The sequence below is a fragment of the Mobula birostris genome, chromosome 15, assembly GCF_030028105.1.
Source record: "Mobula birostris isolate sMobBir1 chromosome 15, sMobBir1.hap1, whole genome shotgun sequence".
Classification (NCBI taxonomy): Eukaryota; Metazoa; Chordata; class Chondrichthyes; order Myliobatiformes; family Myliobatidae; genus Mobula; species Mobula birostris.
Window position 1 is genome coordinate 6,724,450 of NC_092384.1, and position 23,867 is coordinate 6,748,316.

Here is a 23,867-nt window from a genome sequence, read left to right on the forward strand (position 1 = left end):
TTGCTCTTTTTGCACTACTTATATATATCTTACTGTAAGTTATAATATATTTTATGTATTGCAAGCTGATACTAATTCTGAAATGTGCACACTACATTGTGGAAGGACCTGATGTGAGAAATCCCCCTGGGGAGCTACTGCCAATGTTCAAACAAGAATGATCTAGTTGGTTGGGTGTTGGAGCTCTCTAGCAATGATCACCTCCCTATCGTATGAAGTGTAATAAGGCATTTCAGTGTAAGTTACTGCAGAAATGAGAGCCAGAATGGTAACAGAATTATTGGGGTGGAAGGGAGAGGAAAAGAAATGTAGGCTAAGCTATCCAGAGGAAGAAGCTGGGATGTGTAAAGATTTCAAGGTGAAGGAGGTAGATCTACACCAGCTCCACAAGCTGCATAATGTGATGAGTTAACTGTTCAGCTCAAGAAGAAAATGGACCTTAGTGCTCAGGTGATGTGTCTTTTGTACTGTACACCTCTACTTCCTCCTTCACTGAAGTGATAGAAGCTGGGCAGGGTTAGGCAGGCTGGGACAGGACAGATTGACTACCATACCTCTTTATCGTTGGTGGTGTAGTCTCCGCTATCGGAGTAGGAAAAGCCAACACCAGCCGGAGACTCCAGGTACAGCATGTTGGCCACCTTGTTCCAGCTGTACTCGTTAATGTAGAGGGTCTGCCCATTGTCATCTACCTGAAATCAAACACATCACTGTCAATAAGTTTCAACCTCTCGCCCTGATTCCATGTCATGTGACCGACCCACACCTTAGAGCCACCAACCCCGCTATCCAGCCATGGGAAGACTTACATGCAAAGGTCCGTTTTCAGAGAGGAATCCGTCCAACGAGCTGCACCCTGGGCCACCGTTCAGCCACAGGACCACTGGGTCAGTGGTTGGGTCTCGTTGAGATGTCACAAACCTGGAGAACAGAAGACTCATTAGAAATAAGAACCGTGATCGAGGACCCTGCAGGATCTCAAACGGGTGAGCAACCCAGCCCGCCGATGATGGGTGGGCTTAATCTGTCGGAGAAGGGAAATCCCTCAGGGCCACTTCTACCACTTTCCCCTCTGAAGGAACTGATCTTGTTACACCCGGTGCGGGCTGGCATACAACGTCCTGCTGAAGCAAAGTAATACATGAATAAGTAGTGCAAAAAGAGAGAAAAGAAAGAGTTCACGTGTTCATGGGACGTTCAGATATCAGATGGCATCCATAAATGCTGCCTGACCTGCTGAGTTCCTCCAGCATGTTTCTTGCATCTTCAGAGACTCTTGTGGTTCAGTCCATGTCAGCAGGGTGAGACAGTTAGAACCGGTTGCAGGAAGAGGATTCAATAAGGCGGATGCAGAGAAATGATTTCTTCTGTTTAGGGAATCCTTACACAATATAATTCAAGGTAGACTGCTCAGAGACAAAACTAGGAATGTTTCACCCAAAGGAAGTGGAAAGTGTGGACTTTGGATTTTTTTTGTTTTATTAGTGTTTAATGTAGGTATTGCTTGTGAATGTGTGTATCTGATGCAATGTACCTGTGAAGCTTTTGTAAAGTAGGTTTTGCATTGTACCTGCCCATATGTACTTGTGCATATGACAATAAACTTGATTTTGACATTAACTTGGAATGTATTTTTGGATAAGTTCATGGATGGGAGGGATATGGATGGCTAAGATCCAGGTACGGGTCGATGGGACTGGCAGAATACATACGGAAGCATTGCGCTTAACGCGACACTATTACAGCTCAGGGCAACAGAGTTCAGAGATCATTTCCGATGTCATCTGTAAGGAGTCTGTACATCCTCCCCTTGTGGGTTTTCTCCGGGTGCTCCGGTCTCCTACCACACTCCAAAAATGTACCGGTAGGTTAACTGGTTATTGTAAATTGTCCCGCGATTAGGCTGGGGTTAAATCAAGGGTTGCAAGGTGCTGTGGCTGGAAGATAGACAGATAACAGTTCAGCACAAACTAGATGGGCTGAAGGGCCTGTTTCTGCGCTGTAGTATTCTATGACTCCCTGACTCGGCCTACAATGGGTGTGGACCAGTTGGAGCCTCTGAAGTTGAGAGCCATAATTTGTTTTGTAAGGCAAGGGTATCGGGATATCGAGCACATCAGAAAATGAAATTTTGGTGCAGATCAAAAATTAACTCATTGAATGGTAGACCAGCACTGAGGGTCAAGACGTTGCTGAGTTCTGCACACGCCTGGATAGTGATAATGGCTGCCAATGCAGGATGCTGAGGGTGCTAGGGTGCTGAGGCCAACTGATATGCAACACTGGAGATCAGGAAACTTGGCAAATTGCTAACCAAAGCCATCAGAACACAAACATGCATTACAATCTACTCTCAACAGTTCATTTACAATCACTGCTGATGATCATCAGAATTTGTTCTAATATTCAGTTCAAGGATGAACTTTCTTTGCCATTTTCAATTTCACATATTAGGAATTTGCTGTGGTGGGTTGGTCAGAGTATGGTATGCAACAAAAACAATATTCGACATTAACAAAGAATAAAAATTAAAGTACGGATACGGTGGGGGGAGGGAGGGTTATTGCTCGCTGCCGCTTACGCGTGGGAGGAGGGAGCTGGGGAGGGACTTTGGGGTTCTCACGTTTAACTGTTGTTCATTCTTTGGGGCACTTCTCTGTTTTCGTGAATGTTTGCAAAGAGAAAGCATTTCAGGGATGTATATTGTATACATTTCTCTGACATTAAATTTGACCTTTGAAATGTGCATAAATGCATCGATAGCAGCATCTATTTACAATGTAAAGAGCATTATAAACAGTGGTCTAAAGTGCAGTGCAGTGACTGAGGGTAATAGATAGGGGGTGTGGGGTGGGGTGGGGGCCAACTAGAATGGTTGATCAGATTAACTGCCTGGGGGAAGAAATGTTTAAACTGTTGAATTAATAGTTCATAATCCTGTTCACAATTGTCTCTTGGAACAATAGTTTCTGCATGGCAATATGATCTCATGACCTTCAATAAAGGAAAGAAAAATCATTTACTGAATCTCGAAGCTTGTAAAGTTTGCTTCTTTGTGTTTCTTGTCAATCTAACTAACAAGTACCACTGTAAGGAATTATAAATAAGGCAGCATATTATTGATTGCAAGATGACCAAAGGTTGAGTGATAAAAAAAATAGTGAGAAGGAAATATTGGTAGCTCACAATATGCCAACATGCCTGTAAAGCTTGTGACCATCAGCAACAAGTAGTGTCCAACAAATGAGAAATGTCCAAGAGATACATGTTTCCCGTTCACCAGGGACAAGCTGACCAACTCACTCAGAGTGGCTGGAAGATGATTATCAGGTCGCAATGGTGGGAGCACTGAGGAGAGGTTTGTAAATCTTATAGAGGTTTACAAACTTATGAAGGATATAGGTAATATAGATAGCTAGAATCTTTTTTCGCAGGGCAGGGAAGCCAAAAACAAGAGGAGAGGGGCTTAAAGTGAGAGGGGAGAAACTTAAAGCTGATCTGAGAGGTAAGTTTTTTCACACAGAGGGCAATCAATATCTGGATTGTGCTGCCCAAGGTAAAGGCAGACACCATGTTTAAAAGACACTTGGAAGGAATGGAGTGGAGCGATAAGACCTACATGGTTCAAGTGGATTTAGTAATGATAAGCATCATGTCTGGCATGGATGAGGTAAGCTGTAAGGGCCTGTTTCTCAGCTGTACAATTCCATAATTCTATGAGCTGTCTACATGGATCCTGGAATATTTCCCATTTTTTTCTCTAGGATTAGGGATGACTTACTTCCGCTCTGGTTTTGTGGGTTCAGAAATGGTTATTGAGGGAACTGCAGACTTGTCCACAGATGAAGCAGGGAGGTGGATGTTTGAAAAGTTGCCCACTCCTTCTGCATATTAATAAGATTTCTCTATACTCCCAGTGCATAGCCTTTAAGTTCTCAATGCCATACCAATTGCTCCCGCTCTCAGCTTTCATCAGATGCGGCCCTGAGGTTCCCTCAGCACAATGGCACGGATAGTAGGTTCACTACCTCACAGCCGCAGTGATCTGGCTCAATCCTCATCTCCCATCATGTCAGTATGGAGTTTACATCTTCTCCCTGTGGTCACACGGCATTCCTTCATGTTCACTGGCTCCTGTAAATTTTCCCGACTGTAGGTGAGTGAATGGGGCGGAGGAGAGTCGATGAGACTGTGAAGAGAATCCGTGGGTGGGGTGGAGGAGGTCGATGAGATTGTGAGGAGAATCCATGGGTGGAGTGGAGCAGTGATCGATGAGACTGTGAAGAGAATCCGTGGGTGGAGTGGAGGAGGGTCAATGAGACTGTGAAGAGAATCCGTGGGTGGAGTGGAGGAGGGTCGATGAGACAGTGAGGAGAATCCGTGGGTGGAGTGGAGGAGGGTCGATGAGATTGTGAGGAGAATCTTACTGATTCTCCTCCACCTTGTCCATGGATTCTCTTCACAATCTCATTGATTCTCCTCCACCCCGTCATGGATTCTCGTGTGTGAGGAGCATTTGATGGCTCTGGGGCTCTGCCCACTGGAGTTCAGGAGAATGAGGGAGGACCTCATTGAAAACTATTGAATATTTGAAGAACTAGATAGAGTGGATGTGGAGAGGATGTTCCCTCTAGTGGGGGAGTCTAGGACCAGAGGGTACAGCCTCAGAATACAAGGATGTCCCATTAGAACAGAGACGAGGAGGAATTTCTTTAGGCCGAAAGTGGTGAATCTGTGGAATTCATTGTCACAGGCAGCTATTGAGGCCCAGTCATTGGGCATATTCAAGGCAGAAGTTGATAGGTTCTTGATTAGCAAGGGTGTAACGGGTTATGGGGAGAAGACAGGAGAAAGGGATAACAAATTAATCATGATGCAATGGCAGAATAGACTCGATGGGCCGATTGGCCTAATTCTGTTCCTATGGCTTATGGACTTATGGTCTGACATTTTACTTCTGAGCCCCAATCACTTCCCTAATCTGTAAGTGTTAGTTGTTTACTTTCAGAACACATGACCAGGGAACAAGTTTACACAAGTTTTAGATCAGTGAGGAGCGGTACAGTGATATCAACCCCCCCCCCCACCCTCACCAAGATCCTGTCCTGGCCAAACGGCTGTAACCTCAGGCTGAATCTCCAGATGCAACACTCTCACCTCAGAGGCAAAACCTGGTGGTATTGAAGTCCTCCGACTGGGACCCCAGTACCTGAGACAGGCAGACACTCGGTCAGGGATAGGAGAGAACTGCACCGTAGGATCTGTGGCCTTCTGGATGAGCCCGTTCTCTTTGGTGGATTAAAGAATCGTGTTGCATCATTTTAAACAAGATGCTGGGTGCTCTGGGGCACATGCTGGGAAATGGGGCTACCTTAGTCAGCATAGACAAAAAGAGTAACACACACAAAATGCTGGAGGAACATAGCAGGTCAGATAGCATCTATGCAGAAGAATAGACAGTTGATATTTTGAGATGTTCATCGGGAGTTTATGTATTACAAAGGGAATACGTAAATGCAACTACCTTCTTTAAAATAGAACAAGATCTGACCATGTTATTCCTCATTGTTTCTGCCTCCTCGCCACCTGTCCCACTGGGCAACAAATTCCACCAGAACCCCTAAGCACCTGTAAGCTTGCCCACTCTTGCTGGCTGATCCCCAGGCTGAATGTTCACCCGTGTAGGGCACTACACACGCTGTTTATTTAGAGTCACAGTATGGTAACATCTGGCCCAACAAACTCGCACCACCCAGTCACACCCATGTGACCAATTAACCTGCTAACCGTACATATTTGGAATGTGGGAGGAAACGGGAGCACCTGGAGGAAATTTACGTGGTAGTAGGGAGAACATACAGCAGCAGTGGGCATTGAACCTGCGTCACTGCACTGCCTCTGTCATAGCATTACGTTAACTGCTGCGCTACCGCGCTGGCCTCTCAAGTGAGAAGCAACTGGGAACAACAAGAGCTGCATTGTTTACTTTAATCTTATTCAACTCCATGGCTGAAGCCCAATTGCAAACTCTTCCCTGACATGTTTATCCAGGAGAATAAGAAGTCTTGGCTGGGAGTCTTGATTCTTTCAGCCGCCTGTGAAATCCAGGCATCAATGCTCATTTACTCACCAGTAGTGCAGATGTATGCCAGGACCTGCCTCCAGGTAGCCTGACCACTGCCTGAAGTTGATCATGGTATTCAGCCCTGGCAGAGAGAAGATTTCATCTTGGGAAGGCTGTCCCAGGGCACCGCTTGCACACAGCAGCAACAAGCACCACAGCATCGTGACGGAGCGTACAGACAGTGAGCAGGAGCAGCAACTGTCCCAAAGATTCCCTGGGGAATGAAGCTGTTGGGTCTGGAGGCTCATAATATAACCAGAACTCACAATGCAAATATCATATGATTGCAAACAATTGATAAAGTTCTCCAGACGGGGTAAGACACCGGGTGGCTCCTGGAGACGGGCCAGAGAGATATGGCAACTATCAGTGATTGTGGGAGAAATAGAAAGGCTCAGGAGTAATAATAGCCAAGCAGACTACTTCACCCAACAGTAGGAACTGCTAGATTGGCCAAGAGTGAGGGAAAGAACCCAACTACCCCAATCCTAGATGTTTCCCAAGCCCTTCAATCCTTGATGCAGCCATACCACACCGACTTCAGAGGCAGCTGGACCACCACACTGCCACAATCTTCAAATTGTCTGACATCGCAAAGGAAATAGCTCCCCTCTATCCCAATCCTAGATGCAGCCAGCAACCCAAACACCAAATGCTGCCCCAATGACTACTCTCCCCAGGCGGGCCTCACTATCTGCCCTAACCAGGAACGACAGTATCTTGGAGGGAGGAACCTGTCGCTTGTGATGTTACCCAGTTGAATTCTACAGGTAAGATTAAGAGGGACTGCCCTTAACATCAAGGCACCACATAACTGTGCAGACCCAAGGAGTTCTGGTAAGGAGTGGCAAAGGAAGTCAAGCTGAAAACACTCCACAAAAGGAGGAAGGTTTCAGTGGTTGAAGAGTGGTCATCCAGCTTCAGGACATCACTGGAGGATTTCCTCAGGACATCGTCCAAGGGTTAAACACCTTCAGCTGCTTCAGTAGGAGCTCCAACATGGAGATGACTGGTGATGATTAATACGCAATGTTGATTCCATTTACAACGCTCCAAAACCAGCTAACATCTGCATGCAACGAGGCCTAAACAGCTTTCAGACACGTGTTCATATCTGTACAGGTCACACACCAGGTACTGGACAAGGTAACTTTGAACTGTGTGCCCACTGCTGAGTGCAACACGATACACACCTTGGGAGTCACCACGTACATAAAACATAGAACCGTACTACATGGTGTGGGCCTTTCAGTTCACGATGTTGTGCTGAGCAGAAACTCAATTTGTCTAACTACATAAATACACTGGATATTAGAACAGGTTAGGTGAATGATACCCGCCAAAGTTTTAGCAAATATTATATAATCTTACATGACACCCATTCTCATCATTCCTCCCAACACCACAATACCATGTGTCCCACTTACAGAGTGCACCGTCGGCAGTGCTTCCCAAACTTGTCACATCTATCATCGAGGGTCACAAAGGGGCAGTTCTATCTGCCGATTGCCCTCTATGTCAGAAGAACATAAGTAAAAGGAGAGTCACCCATATGACCACCTCCATCCCTCCACGCCGCACACCTGCTGAGTCTGTTCTATTCTTTAAGATTGTAGCTGATCTGATGTTGCATCAGTTTATGATGTTGTATCAATGGTCTTGGCATCAATTTCCTTTGATTTACCCACGAATCAAAAACCTGCCTTAGCCTGCCTGGAAATCCAAATATATGTCTACTGGTGCTCGTTCATCCACCCACCACATCACATCTCAACAAACTTATTCAATAACATGCCCTTTTCATTGCATGTGATGTTCTAAATAGCCTAATACTATTTCTTTCATAATGCATTTCACTATTTTCCACATCAGATCCCAGGCTAATTGGCCTTTAACTGAAATGGATTTATTATTGTCACATGGACCAAGATAGAGTGAAAAGCTTATCTTGCATCGTGTTTATGCAGATCAGATCACTACACAGTGCATTGAGGTAGAACAGGGAAAAACAATAACAATGCACAGTAAAGGGTAACAGTTACAGAGAAAGTGAAGTGCAGGTAAACAACAAGCTGCAAGTCATAATGAAGTAGATTGTGAGGTCAAGGGTCGAACTAAGGAACCACTTAATAGTCTCATAACAGTAGAAGCTTCCCTTGAATCTGGTTGGACATGCTTTCCGCTATTGTACCTTCTGGCTGATGGAAGATGCAAGAAGATGTCTGTCCTACCTTGAATAGGAGGAGCATTACACTTGGAGTTTTATCTGTTGCAACATTACTAGAACATCTCTGTAGTCAAGGGAATTTTGAAGATCAGGCCCATGCAACCATATCTTTAGTTGCAGATCACCAAATCCTTGGAACTTGTTAGCATTTAGTTCTGTTAGTTTGCTGATCATCTTTTCCCTAGCAATAGAGATAGTTTAAAATTTCTCCCCGACCACATTTTCTGACTTCTAATCATTAATTTCCAAGTATCAACGGAAGTCACAATTGTTTCTTACAATTTGTATTCTTTTTTATGTAGAGGCTTTTTTGTTCACCCATTAGTCTGCACGTAATCTATTTTCTTCATTTTTATTATATTTTCATTATACTTTTATAATTCCTGAACTTTATCAATTTTCTTCCCTCTCTTTGCAATTTAGCATGCCTCTTATATTGCAGTTCTTTCGTTGTCACCAGGTCTAGGCTCTCAGCTTCCCTACTTGGTAATACTGTGGCCGTGCCTTCACTTGAGACTGCAGCTCAAGGTGACTTAATGTCACCTTCCCAAGGGCAACAATGGTGGCCCTGTCGCTGAGGTATGCATACCAAGATAATCAGGGCTTATTCTCCTTAGAACAAAAACAATTGTGAGGACATTTGATAAAGGTGTGTAAAATCTTTGCAGATAAAATCAGTACAAATAGTACCTGTTTCCATTAGCAGGGATTCAAGGACCAAGCGGACACAGATTCTGAATCGATCCAGATGTGAAAAACAGAAAATTGGTTTTAGACAGAATTGTTACGAATTTAATTTAAGATGTATTTAATATAAACTTATGCATTTGTACCAGATTTATTATGATCTGGAGTGCACTGCCTGCATGCTGTGAATGGAGATTCAACTACAGATATGTTATTTTTGGTTAAAGCTCAGGAGTACAGAGACAAACTGACTATTGATAGCTCTACAAAGAAGCAGTTATGACTCAAATAACTTATGTGTTGTACTGATTTTTAAATTTAATAAGTAGATGAGGAGGGTATCGAAGGTTATAAAACAACATTGATAGAGCAAAGGAGAAGAAAGAGAACTATTGTAGAGTTACACATACAAGATGCTAGAGGAACTCAGCAGGTCTGGCAGCATCTATAGAAGGGAATAAAGAGTCGATGTTTTGGGCTGAGACCCCTCATCAAGATTGGAAGTGAAGGGGAATAAACCAGAATAGGAGAGTGGGGGGAGGGGTGGGTGGTGTTGAGGGGAAGGAGTACGAGCTGACAAGTGATAAGTGAGACCAGGTGAGTGGGTGAGGGAGGATGAAGTGAGAAGCTGGAAGGTGATGGAAGAGGAAATGAGCTGAAAAAGAACTCTTCAAGTTCAATGTGGAGAAGTGTGAGGTCATCCACTTTGGACCAAAAAAAAGCAAATTGTTCAGTAAACAGTAAGAAATTGAATGTGCAGTGAAATTTTTAGATTCTCTTTGAGTACTTGTGACAAGTGATTGAAAGGCTAATGAATGAATTCTTTTCATCACAAACTGACAGGTACACACGGAGGAAGTTATCTTACAGATGCACAAAGTTCAAGATTCTTTCAGCAGAACCCCATTCAGTGCCAGTAGCTCCCCTCAAAAATCTTTTATGTGAGAAGCAGCACAAATTTTGCCAGCATATTGGAGCATGAAGACAGTTATGTAGACTGAGATAATGTTCCATTTCATATACAAGATGAAGCATTACCTATTGAGGTGTTTAGAGTGTTGACCAGATACAGCAGGGGGAAAAACAATGGTCTTATTACCGTGAAGATGAGGGAGGCTTGCTTTAAAACTGGTGTTAAGCCACCAGAAAGTGATTGCCTGTAAAGTAATCCTTTAGTAAAATATTAGAGAAAATCTCCCCATCTCCAACGGCTGATGAACCTGGAGGTCTACTTCAAACACAAAACCTGTGATCAGTCAAAGATCCTGGGATGAAGAGGCATTGATCAGGGGAAGATATTCAGCTTCTAAATGGAAGGCTAAATCTGCAGGTCTGAATACATCCAGCTTTACTCACACCTTTGCATTAATTCATTAACCCTCACTCTTGTGCAAATAAATAATACTGAGAAATAAAGAGTTCTGGAAAGTCAGTCTCTAGGTTGTGGAATCAGTTCAATGTTGTGGTTAGTGAAGTTATCCACACTGGTTCAGGAGCCTGATGTAGAGTAACAGCTCTTTCTGAACCTAGTGGTGTGGGACCGAAGGCTTCTGTACCTCTGCCTGACCTAATCTCTGATGATGAGGTGGCACACCAGCATAACCATCAGTGTAACACTTGACCCTGCCAGTCAACAGAAGGGCAGGGTCCAGTTCCTGCATTGTTTGTAAGGAGTCTGTGCATTCTGCCCATGAACATATGGATTTCCTCTGGGTGCTCCTGTTTTCTCCCACATTCCAAATACAGTACATACCTGCAGGGTTCATAAGTTAGGGCATGCTATATTGGTGCCAGAAGTATGGTGAAACTTGCGGGCTGCCCCAGCCCATCCTTGGACTGTGTTGGTCGTAGACACAAACAATGCATTTCACTGTACATAGAGCACAGAAATCTACAGCACAATCAGCGCACCATATTGTGCCAACCATGTAACCTACTCCAGAAACTGCCTAGAATTTCCTTACCACATAGCCCTCTAATTTTCTAAGCTCCATGGAAGGATCTAAGTGTCTCTTAAAAGACCATGTTGTATCCGCCTCCACCACCATTAATAATGCATTCCATGCACCTGCCACTCTCTGTGTGAAAAACTTACCTCTGACATCCCCCTTGTACCTACTTCTACTTCACATTTATCTGGGTTGAACTACATCTGCCACTTCTCAGCTCAGTTCTGCATCCTATCAATGTCTCCAGAGTATCCACAACACACCCTCGTGTTAGCCATTTCAGCTCTGGGAAAAAGCCTCTGACTATCCACACGATCAATGCCTCTCATCATCTTATACACCTCTTTCAAGTCACCTCTCATCCTCCATCGCTCCAAGGAGAAAAGGCCGAGTTCATTCAACCTATTCTCATAAGACATGCTCTCCAATCCAGGCAACATCCTTGTAAATCTCCTCTGCACTCTCTCTATAGTATCCACATCCTTCCTGTAGTGACATGACCAGAAATGAACACAGTGGGGTCTAACTGAGGCCTTATATAGCTGTAACATTACTTCTCGATTCTTGAACTCAATCCCATGGTTGAGGAATGCCAACACACCATATGCCTTTTTAACAACACTGTCAGTCTGTGCAGCAGCTTCGAGTGTCCGATGGACACAGACCCCAAGATCTCTCTGATCCTCCACACTGCCAAGAGTCTTACCATTAATGTTATATTCTGTCTTCAAATTTGACCCACCAAAATGAACCACTTCACACTTATCTGTGTTGAACTCCATCTGTCACTTCTCAGCCCAGTTCTGCATCCTATTGAAGTCCCTCTGTAACCTCTGACAACCCTCCAGACTATCCACAACACCCCCAACTTTTGGGTCATCAGCAAACTTACTAACCTATCTTTCTACTTCCTCATCCAGGTCATTTATAAAAATCACAAAGAGAAGGGGTCCCAGAACACATCACTGTGGAACACCGCTGGTCACCAACCACCATGTAGAATACGAATCATATACAACTACCCTTTGCCCCTCTCCTGCCTATGTCATTGGTACCAACATGTACCACGACCTCTGGCTACTCACCCTCCCCTTCATGAATATTCTGTAACCGCTCAGAGACATCCTAAACCCTAGCACCCAGGAGGCAACAAACTGTCCTGATGTCTCTTTTGCTGCCACAGAATCTCCTATCTGTCCCCCTAACTATCGAGTCCCCTATGCCTATTGCTCCACATGACTTCACCCTACCCTTCTGAGGCTCTGAGCTGACCACAGTGCTATTGGTCTGGCTGCTGCTGCCTTTCCCAGATGGGTCATCCCCCTCAGCAGTATCCAAAGGGGTAGACCTGTTGCTGGGGGGAAAGATCCCTGCACTGACTTCTTTCTCCCAGTACCTCTCTCGGTGATCACCCATCTACTGCCTGAATTCTGCACTCTGGGTGTAACCACCTGCTCAAAAGTCTTATCTATCAATTCCCTGCCTCCTGGATGATCCAAAGTCCATCCAGCTCCAGCTACTTAATGTGGTCTATCATGAGCTGGAGCTGGTTGCATTTCCCGCTGGTGTAGCCATCAGGGAGACCAATAGGTCCATGAATTCCCACATCCTACAGGAGGGGCATTCCACTGCCATATCTGCCATCCTGCCTGCACTGTACTGGGGGCACCCAACCAAATCAGCAATAACGAAAGGAAAAATTAACCCTTCTAACCTGTTTCTTTGGCCTCAGCTACTTCTTGTCGCAGCCTCTTGAGTCAAGGTCGCTTAAGTTCCCACTCTGACTCTAGCCCCCATTCCAATTATGGCTGCTTCGCTAGACCCTACCTCTCTTTTATAGTTTAAAAAGTAAGAGAAGCCCCCATGCAAGGAGAAGAAACTCACCGCATTCAGTGGTGCTCCACCTGCCTTCCACTGCTGCTGATGCCTCTGATGCTCCCCGTGCCTACGTACTGGCTAGAGGTAAAGTCGATGAAATTGATGAGTGCAGCACCAATGCAGTTGTGAATGTAGTGGAGGAAGGGTTGGGGAGCATTACTGGGGAAGTTTTGGAACATGGACTGTTCTACGTAACCAGCGAAGAGGCAGACATAGCTGGGGCCCATGCAGGTGCCCATGACTACCCCTTCAGTCTGAAGAAAGTGGAAGGAGCCAAAGGAAAAATTGTTGAGGGTGAGGACCAGTTCTGTCAGATGGAGGCAGGTGGTGATGGAGGGGAACTGGTCGGTTCTTTTATTGAGAAATAACATCCAGTATATATCATGATAATCAGAACTGTATACTGGACTACAGCTGTGGCTTAACCAATATTTTATTAATTGTACCATCACACCCTAGCTAGTCCCATCTGCCCAAAGTCTTCTAAATGTCTGCTAGCCATAAACATATCTAGATGGACCTGAGATGTTGCCAATGTGCCTGTGTCACCCACTGCTCTGGCAACTCATTCCAAATATGCACTGCTCTTTGCATGAACAAGCTGCCCCGAATGTCCCTTTTAAATCTCCTGCCTCTGACCTTAAACCTATGCCCTCTTGTTTTTAGCATCTCTACCTAGGAAAAATACAATGCGCCTTCACCTTGTTTATGTCCTTCATGATTATCTATACTGTACCTCTATCAGATCATTCACCCTCCCCACCTCAATCTCCTATTTTCCAGGGAATATAATCCTATTCTATGCAGCCTCTGCTTGCAACTCAGACCCCAAATCCAGTCAATATTCTATTTTTTCTGTATTCTCCGTAGCTTAACAACACCGTTCCTGTAATAAGGTTACCAACACAGTATACACTAGTGCAGTCTCCCCAACAACTGTTATGACTGCAACATAACTTCCGTTTCTTATGCTCAATGCCCCAATTGAGGAAGGCCAGTGTGACAAACACCTTCCTCACCACCCTTATCTACTCATGACACCACTTTGAGTGGATTATGCATTTGCAGTCCCAGGTCCCTCTGTTCCATTACACTCCCATTGACACCACCATTAATCGTACAATTCCTACCCTAGTTTCATCTCCCAAAATGCAAAACCTGACATTTATCTGGATTGAAAGCCATTTGCCAGTTCTCAGCCCACATACCTACCTGATCAAAACTCCTGTAATTTTTCAATGTCTAATGTGGTCTTATCAATTCCTTGTACAGGATGCCCCAAATGCTTTTACTCAATCCCCAGCCAATGAAGGCAAATACTTCAAACACCTAAACTGCACTGTCTATCTGTGTTTCCACTTTCAGGAAACTGTGTACTATGTCTCTATCTCTCTCTATTGTACATCACTTTCTAGAGCCCTGATACTCAGTCTTCCCTTTAACCATTTGACTTTTGAACCGACTGGCAAAACTCTAATAGTTTAGCAATACAATACCCACTTTGAACTAAAATTAACTTTTTTAAAAGTTGTGTTCTTTCTTGTAAAAAGTTTTATTTTCTTGTAGATGCTGCTGCAAGTCAGCCTTTCATTGCATTAATGTATATATATATATATTTGCACAGATAACAATAAAGCTCACTTTCATTTACTGAATATGATGGACATCTAGTCAGCTAATTTTAAACTGTATATGATGATCAGGGAAATACTATTGGCACTCGGATAAGTGTCGATGTACATGCGACAAATAAGGCTAATCTTTAAACTCTTTTATGTTTTCTAATGGCATTGCTCTTTGTAAACGTCGGACGTGGAGGGTTTTGCCTGTAATGGACTGGGCTATTTCCACGATTTTCTGTACCCTTTCCCCATTCCTGGGTATTGGTATTTCCATACCAAGCAATGATGTTAAGTCAGGATACTCTCCACTATACAAGTTTGTCAACGTTTTTGGTGACACGCCGAATCTGCTTTCTTGCTTCTTGATCCTCTTAAATATTCCGCATGGAATTTAAACTGGAGCTGGCGGAGTGTGGACTTAAGGAGGAAATTTTTGAAGAAGCTGCCTTAAATTTAACTGGGTTTGGTTGTGTGACTGTGGTAGGATGAAGATTATTCCATGCTTTAATTGTGCGGGGGGCGGGAATGAATTGCTGTACACATCTGACTTGGTAGTTAGTATTTCCAATTGAGTTGAATGCCCTCGTCTGCCCCTAATAGGTTTGGGTTTGATGTGGGATTGGTGGTCTATGTCGAGCATTTTGTAAAAACAGGTCAGGCGGTGTGCTTCACATCTATCCTTCCGAAAAAAAGTAAGAGGCGTGTCGGGCCTTCTTTGTGATGGCATTTACACGCTAGTCCCAAGACAGATCCTCCGGTATGTTAACGCCAAGGAATTTTAAAGCTACTAACCCTCTCCACCTCCGATCCCCTAATGAGAACAGGCTTTTCGATCGCCTAATGGGTCTGTTACCAGATATTTTAAAACGTACAGATCAGATCAGCTTATGCTGGGGCGGAAGTCACACAGACACCGGCATCTCCAACAGTAATGGAAGAACAACATTAAGGATATGAAGGTGGTGTGTCGGACAAGATGGGAGAGAAAGGGAAAGCAGACTACTCCAGGTCACACACACTAACGGCAAACGAACCCAAACGCGAAAACCTCTACTGCGCAGCTCGATCATATGACCCAATCACATGATTAAAACTTCTCGCCCCTCCATTCGTCTCTTTTATTTTCACATATTATTGTATTTTAATAATATTTTTTAAAATATCATATAGACTGTAGAATCGACATCGATTTTATTTTATTAAAAAAGTAAATATTGCCTCACGCCCAGCGGCTTCTGTGTCACGTGGTGCAAATATTCCTCCCCCCAACTCTTTCTAAAAAAACAAAATTGTGCGTAAGGGAATCGGGGATGCGAGTCTGTGATAAGGTTAACAAGTTTATTTTTTAAATAAAAATTATAATCCGACGGGCTCGCGCCAAGCGGCGCGAGCGTTGGTCGGACTGTGCCACTGCGGCGGGCGCGAGGACTGTGTGGGGGTTGGGAGGGGGAGCCGCGCGCGGTCCGTGGGGGAGGGGCGCGACGTGTGACTGGGCGCTGCTGCCGCTGCTGGGGGAGAGGGAGGAGAGAAAGAGGCGCGCGTGGAAGAAACTATCGCAGAAATAAAATAAACTCAGACAAAATAAATTCCCCCAACTCTTCTCGCGGGTGACCGGAAACCCTCAATTTTACCTCCCCCATCATCAAAAAAATTACAACTCGGAGTAGTCTCGCTCTCGCTAGACTTAATCGCCCGACTAATCAGCGGGTTCGGGGTTGTTTTCCTTGTTTCCCGGGGTTTCGTTAAAGGATTAAAATTTAAAGTGGAGTTTTTTAAAGTACCCGGTCGGCGCTAAAAGAAAGTTTTCTGAGGATTTATTTTTAAAAATTAGTGTTTCTGTTGTGTTTGTCGGTGCTTCCAAGATGGCGCAGTGAGTGAGGCCGCGTCGCCATTTGCAGCCGTACCAAGCGAGCGAGCGGGCGGGCGGGAGGGCGAGAGAGCCGAACAAACCGAAAACAGGCCGGGCCGACACCGCTTCCTCCCCTCCCCTCCTCTCCCCTCCCCGCCGCCGCCGCCGCCGCCGCCAGCACCACCACACCACACCACCCTCCCCAGCCCCCTCCCCTCCCCCTCCCCTGCCCTCCCCTCTCCTCCCCTCCCCTCCCCTCCCCTCGCCTCCCCACCTCGGCCTCTCTCTCTCTTGTCCCACCGGCGGAGCAGCGCCATGTTCAGGCTACACGGAGGAGGCGGAGGAGGAGGAAGAATAGTGGCGGCGGGAGAAAAGTGAACCAGGAGGAGCCGACAACGGGCTGAAGGCCGACCAGCTGCAAGGGGGCGAAGTCTCCGGGTGGAGCGGAAGCGGAGCGGAGCGGACACTCGTGAAGTGATCATTGGGGCCCCCCGGACTCTCCCGTGAGAACACTTAGCAGAAGGCGACCCCTTCCCTCCTCCATCGTTTTATAAATATATATAAAATATATATGAGAGAGAGAGGAAAGGCGCTGACACGAGAAGATAAATTTTTCTTTTTCCAGTAAAAGAAAGGGGAATAATGACCATTTCCCGCTTTCCTCAGCTGACCGCCCCGACCAGCAATGAATCTTGACTCGTTATCGCTGGCCTTGTCTCAAATCAGCTACCTTGTGGACAACCTGACCAAGAAGAATTACAAATCCAGCCAGCAGGAGATCTCTCATGTGAGTGTGCCGTGAAATAAGTCTTGCAATCTGTGCACCAGAGGCCCAGCGAGCCTGAGGCCTGCTGCATTTAGAGTGGGAACCAAAGTGTGTGAGAGAGTAGGGAGAAACTAACGTAACTTTTAAAAACAACGGGCTGAAAGGCAGTTTTGTGCACTGATCGTCCTCATTCATTTATACGTTAATAACGAGAAACTAGAGGGATGGATAGAAGCTCACATGGTGAATCTGGGGCCTACAGAGGGACAAAAGTGTTAAAAAACATAACATCCAGAGGGAAGAAAACAGTAGTAATTGAGTTATTTAGTTGCTGAAAGGGAAAGGGGAGAAAGTTGTAGAGTTCAGAACCGTCACTTGCAACTCGGTGCGAGTTACTAACTCATTCAGGAACGAGGCCTACTAAAGGGATCAGTTAAAAAGTGTGGGGGAAGGGAAGGAAAGGGGTTGGTGTATTTACGGTATACTTTTTGTTCTCTGTGCGATGTTTTGCGTTAATCTTAAAGTTTATACTGTTCCATTCCAATAGAAGCCTTGCCAAAAAAAACAAATTCTTCAGTAAACTAGCAATGACTCATTAGGTTTCCAACTTTAAAAAAATGGCTATTTTGAAAAATCATATCCTAACTTTACATAACTCGCATGCCTTTCAAGGCCCAACTTCCAAGTTAATAGAAATTCTTGTGATTTCGTTTTCCTTATGCATTACTGGCCATTAAGAGCAAATCATTTTTTGAAAAGGTTGTACAAGTACAAACCTTTTCTCAAATGTAGGAAATTGGGATTGTAATTGTTAGTTGGAAGAAACTGAAAGTTACAGGTCTTTGCAACCAGTTGAAGAGGTACTGCAAAAGTGAAGTTGTGAACAATCTTGGAAGAGCTCAGTGGATTAAACAGCATCTGCAAGACGTTGTTTGACCTGATGAGTTCTTTCATCAGATTGTTGCTCCAGATTCCAGTACAGTATCTGCAATCTGTTGTTTCCATTGTAGATGTAGATTTTTTTTTTCAAAGTTAGAATGGAAAAAAAACTCAACTGAGACTTGAAAAGCAAAATGCCTCCTAGTAATCAGTTACTATTGGTCAACTGGCAAACTTTGGAGTTTTCTTTCCATTTTATAACAATTATGGCATTATAACAATTATAACATTCATAGCATTCTGGAATGTGAGAGACTTTCAGATATGATAAGAGGTCTTTTTTAACTACTTATGGTAAGAAAATAGATTGTTGCAATAGTTCCATAGCTCTTGTTGGCACATTTACAGTAAAAGTGATAACCTGGTATCCAATATTCTGACAATGTAGATAGTACAGCATCCAGCATTCATTAATCCAGAATGTGGGCTGGGAGTCAAGTATAGAAGCGAGATATGCAGCCAGAGCAAGGGGTGTCGGGCACTTAGATTGTGAGCTGGGTGAATAGCTGGAGTTGACGTTTGGGTCCGGAATGCCAGGGGTCAGGGCCATGGGCAGAGTTGCGGCTGGAGTACGAATCTGGAGAGCTTGTGTATTTCCAGCTTCCTTTAAACTGGTTGGTTCACTAGAGAATTTTTTGAACTTTTTTACTTGAAGTAGTTGTTTGGAATTTAATAAGAGTTGCATCCAATAGTTTGGAAAATCTCGTCTTAACATTGCCAGATTGTCGCGTGCTGGATTAGAGTTTTGTTGTAGGGGCCAATGACATTTTTGTGGGAAGGGAGATGTAATTGCGGAGGCTACCACTAATAGTTAGAACTTAAATGTTTTAAGAATTGGATACAGGAACAAGCCATTTGGACTTTAGACCATTCATCAAGACCAAATCTTCTCTTCTACTTTTCCTGCATGTTCCCCATGTCACTCGATTCCATTAATATTCATCTTTGTTTCAATGTATTTGGTGCATAGCCCTTTTAGGTGGAGAATTCCTGAATGGCCCATCCCTTGTTCTGAGACTAAGGGTCCTGTTTCTGGGTTTCTCACCTAAAGGAGACTTCCTCCTTGTGTCTACTCTGTTGACCCCTTCAAGGATTTAGTTAGTTTCAAAGAGAGTTTCTCTCAATCTTCTGAACTATGGAGAAAACAACCTGGTGTACTTAATCTCGCGTGCAACAAAAATTCCATCCTGGGAAGCAGTCTGATAAATGTTTGCATCTCTCCATGAGTACTTTTTTAAAGACAAGGTGGATGATGGAATGCTGACAGCTTAATTGAAACACCCTCCCACACTGCACACTCTGGTGCATGTAAAGGCATTCTATTTGGCACTAGTTTAAGCACATTGGTATCTGACATGATGTTCCTGATCAGCATAGCTCTGTAGCTCTCGACCACTGGTGGCTTTAACCATAGGGCAGCCATTAAGATTTTATTCCCTCAAGTTTGCACACCCATGCCTTGATCACTTACTGAGTTTATATAATGTTAGATCAAACTTCAGTTTGTGATGAAATGTTGCTGTTTCTGTAACTCTAACCCTGAGCATTGATCCTTGCTAGAAGTTTTGTATGATGATGATGGGGAGGATTTGACTGGATGCAACCTTGGCTATCAAAGTTTACGCCTTGCAGACCATGAAGAATTCAAGACAATTTGAAGTTATTACAAGAACATCAAGCTTGAAAAGATTTTGGTGACCTTGTCTTTATTAAAATATGAAATCACTGCTTTTGTTTATAGGGTTTGATTTAATACTTCGGAATACTATTTGCAAGTAATTCATAGATGGTTTAATTGTAGCAACAAATTAAAATACGGTTCATGGAAAGGCCAACTTTTAGAACTTCAAATTAGAGGCTTTAGCCCTAATTGCTGTCTGCCCTGCAGCAGAGCTGTGCAATTTTTTTGGACGGCCAGATTAAGTGAATGCTTAAAACGAAAAAAATGATCCACTTGGATGAGAAGTTAGGGAATGCATATGGGAAAGCACAATTTGTCTTTAGAAACTGGGAACTGACTTGGTTATGGAAAGCTGTATTACATATTTAACATAGGTCTCATTTTAATCTTGAACTCTTTCTAATTTGAAGTATCTTACAGATTCGCCCTCTCTTGAAATGCCTAAGTTAGAGGCTTAATTATTGGTATTTTCAATTAATATAAGCATCCCTTTTATTTTTTTTTGGTCATAAATCTGATTTCAATATTTTCAAAATAATTCTATTCTAGTGAGGCAGTAGAATTTAGATAGTTAATAGGCTTTTTCCACTGAGCAGAGAAAATATTTTAACTTTTAACTTGTGAAGAGAATTTACAAGTTGAAAGTTAAAATGCACACTCTGTACACTCTGGTATCCTGTTAGGAGTTTCTATTTTTTTCCATTAATGAGTAGCTGATATTCTAGTGTTTTTTTTAATGGAGGCTGCTAATTACCTTTTTAACTCTTTGGTTTAAGGCCTAGAATTTCGTTAGCTTTTCATGCCTTCAACATCAATGTTCCAAATATCTTTGCTCTTCCACTATATTGAGAATAGTTAAGTTCTGGGTGTAATGTTTTTTCATTAAGTCCAACTTGCATTTGCAGAGTTTCAATTTCCAATTCTTTGTTAGTCCTTTCTTCATCATATTAGTTTTCCAGCGTTTTCTTTGTTGTCTAAACAATGATTTACAATTATTATTTTCTATCCTTTCAGAGATACATTGAAGGGAAGTGGCCTTAGAAATGAGATCTTGTAAAGTTTCATAACCTACTGGTAACTGCTTTTTATTGGTGTAAATATTCAGCATACCAAGCAGCATCTGTGGGAAGAAATTAGAGTTACCATTTCAGGTTGCTGCTGCCTCATCAGAACAGGAAGGGGTCAGAAGTTAGTTGAGCTGCAGGAAAGGTGCAGGAGTGGGTTGTCTCCAGTAGAGTAAAAGTGTGACCATGGGTAGGAAGTCACTTTCCACTCCCATTCCAATGTGTCTATCCATGGCCTCCTCCACAGTCGTGATGAAGCCACACTCAGGTTAGAGGAACAACACGGTATTCTGTCTGAGTAGCCTCCAACCTGACGGCATGAACATCGATTTCTTGAACTTCCGGTTACCCCCCCGCAACCATTTCCTATCTCCTTTTCCCTCTCTCACTTTATCTCCTTGCCTGACTATTGCCTCCCTCTGGTGCTCCTCGTTCCCCCTTTTCTTTCTTCCATGGCTTTCTGTCCTCTTCTATCAGACTTCCCCCTTCGCCAGCCCTGTATCTTTCACCAATCAACTTCCCAGCTCCTTACTTCACCCCAACCCCTTCAGGTTCACCTATCACCTTGTGTTTCTCTCTCCCCTCCCCCCCACCTTAAAATCTGCTCCTGCTGTAGGATCTCGGACTAAAAGGTCGACTAAACTCTTTTTCCATAGATGCTGTCTGGCCTGCTGAGTTCCTCCAGCATTTTGTGTGTGTTCCTTGTAGATCAAGCTGAGTGTCCTTTATTCTCAGAAATAATTTTTAAAAATAAGCTGATCTGCTATAATGAATGAAATAGGCAGAGAAATCAGTTTAACTGAAGTTCTCGAATTTATAAAGTCTAGAAGGAGTCCGCAGTCATGAGATACTTTTCCTCAAGCTTGTGATGGGCCTCATTATAACAGTGCAGAGGTCAGAGTGGGAGTAGAATGGAGAATTAAAGTGGCAGGCGACAGAAGCAGTCAGTCAATGTACATTTCATTTTTCTAAGGTAGAGGAGACCACTTTTTCTTTTCTCTCTGAAAGTGGAGGTCATACCCAGCTGACTTGTGCTTAGTATTTTGCAACTAGTCATAGTCATACTTTATTGATCCCGGGGGAAATTGGTTTTCGTTACAGTTGCACCATAAATAATTAAATAGTAAGTAATAAAACCATAAATAGTTAAATAGTAATATGTAAATTATGCCAGGAAATAAGTCCAGGACCAGCCTATTGGCTCAGGGTGTCTGACCCTCCAAGGGATGAGTTGTAAAGTTTGATGGCCATAGGCAGGAATGACTTCCTATGACGCTCAGTGCTGCATCTCGGTGGAATGAGTCTCTGGCTGAATGTACTCCTGTGCCTAACCAGTACATTATGTAGTGGATGGGAGACATTGTCCAAGATGGCACGCAACTTGGACAGCATCCTCTTTTCAGACACCACCGTGAGAGAGTCCAGTTCCATCCCCACAACATCACTGGCCTTACGAATGAGTTTGTTGATTCTGTTGGTGTCTGCCACCCTCAGCCTGCTGCCCAGCACACAACAGCAAACATGATAGCACTGGCTACCACAGACTTGTAGAACATCCTCAGCATCATCCGGCAGATGTTAAAGGACCTCAGTCTCCTCAGGAAATAGAGACGGCTCTGACCCTTCTTGTAGACAGCCTCAGTGTTCTTTGACCAGTCCAGTTTATTGTCAGTTCGTATCCCCAGGTATTTGTAATCCTCCACCATGTCCACACTGACCCCCTGGATGGAAACAGGGGTCACCGGTACCTTAGCTCTCCTCAGGTCTACCACCAGCTCCTTAGTCTTTTTCACATTAAGCTGCAGATAATTCTGCTCACATCATGTGAAAAAGTTTCCTACCGCAGCCTCATCTCCCTTGCTGATGCATCCAACTATGGCAGAGTCATCCGAAAACTTCTGAAGATGATAAGACTCTGTGCGGTAATTGCAGTAAACTCCTAGTCAATGTTCTCACTCATTGATCAGGTAACTCAGTGTACCAATTATTTCCATGGTCACTCTGCTTTCATTCTTGTCAGAGCGCCACGCTATTAGAGGTCGGAGCTTTTCGGAGTTTAATTCTGGTGCTGTACTGTAAGGAGTCTCTGTGTGTCCTCCCCATGGAATGTGGGGGTGTTCTCTGGGTCCTCCGGTTTCCTCCCACAGTCCAAAGACAGTACTGGTGGGTTAATTGGTCATTATACATTGTCCTGCGATTAGGTTAGGGTTAATTGGGTTTGTCGGGCTTTGCTGGAGCAGCCTGCGCTATTGTTAAAATAAATAGATCCATGCATCTCTCCTCCATACAATCTAAACTTGTCTCTTTCCCAGTCCTGATCTGAAATGTTAGCGTTGTTTCTCGTTCCATAAATGTAGCCTGATCTGAGTATTCCCTGAATTTTCTATTTTTATTTCAAGTATAGTATTTTTGATTTTTCAGATTTTACTTTTAGGGTTAGAGTTAGCTTTTACTCTTTGCTTCCATACTCGCTAGCTTTCCATGTGTCACCTGTTGAAGGGATTCTTTATCAACATGGACTACATTCTCTTCATTTGATCATCACCTGTTTCAAGGAGCAAAGAGAGAAAGATGTCTCATTTGAAAGTTGACATGCTCAACCAGGACATATGGAGAGAGGGGAATTGACTTGTATTAGATAGTGAAAAGTCACTAAATTCCATCTCTTGCTATATATGTAGATCCTGCTGCGAATGTATCTACATTTACCTTCTGGACAGACCGAGGAAATTGGGGACAAGCGGACTTGTATAACATAGCGGTTAGGTGCCTACAGAGATGTATTCCTTTAATGGTTTAGTGTATTTAAGATCAAGGGGAAAAAAATTAATGGGAAGGGAAAACAAGCCATACAAAGTTGAATAATGTTGAGTGGATGCTTAGAAGTCTATTAACTGGAAATGAAGTAAATGGTTTATTATTAAGCCGATAATCCAAAGTTGGCAGTTTTGAAACTTTTGTAGGTTCTGGCGAACAGTGCACAGTATTACAACTGAAAGTGAAAGGAATGAAAACTAAAATAAATATTTTGCTGACACAACACACATAAAAATTGCTGGTGAACACAGCAGGCCAGGCAGC

At 43.7% G+C, this 23,867-nt stretch overlaps 2 protein-coding genes across 5 annotated transcripts in view; one reads left to right on the top strand and one right to left on the bottom strand.

Annotated features, from left to right (window-relative positions):
- Window positions 1-16,835, bottom strand: part of LOC140210375 (lysosomal protective protein-like) — a 50,198-nt gene extending 33,363 nt beyond the window's left edge. Inside the window, exons 1-4 of one of the 4 annotated variants that reach the window (XM_072279274.1) lie at window positions 16,611-16,835; window positions 12,872-12,943; window positions 810-921; window positions 555-692 (exon numbers count right to left, since the gene is read on the bottom strand). In XM_072279274.1, the coding sequence (XP_072135375.1) occupies window positions 555-692; window positions 810-921; window positions 12,872-12,876 (255 nt within the window). In that variant the 5' untranslated portion in view covers window positions 12,877-12,943; window positions 16,611-16,835. Of the gene's footprint in view, window positions 1-554; window positions 693-809; window positions 922-6,130; window positions 6,288-12,871; window positions 12,944-15,279; window positions 15,525-16,610 lie in introns of those variants that run through there. The other 3 variants (XM_072279276.1, XM_072279275.1, XM_072279272.1) reach the window with 3 other exon arrangements.
- The window catches only part of cnot1 (CCR4-NOT transcription complex, subunit 1), a 220,410-nt gene continuing 212,527 nt past the window's right edge, over window positions 15,985-23,867 (top strand). The window contains 1 exon segment of the mRNA XM_072279270.1: window positions 15,985-17,123. Coding sequence (XP_072135371.1) covers window positions 17,022-17,123 — 102 coding nt within the window. The 5' untranslated portion in view covers window positions 15,985-17,021.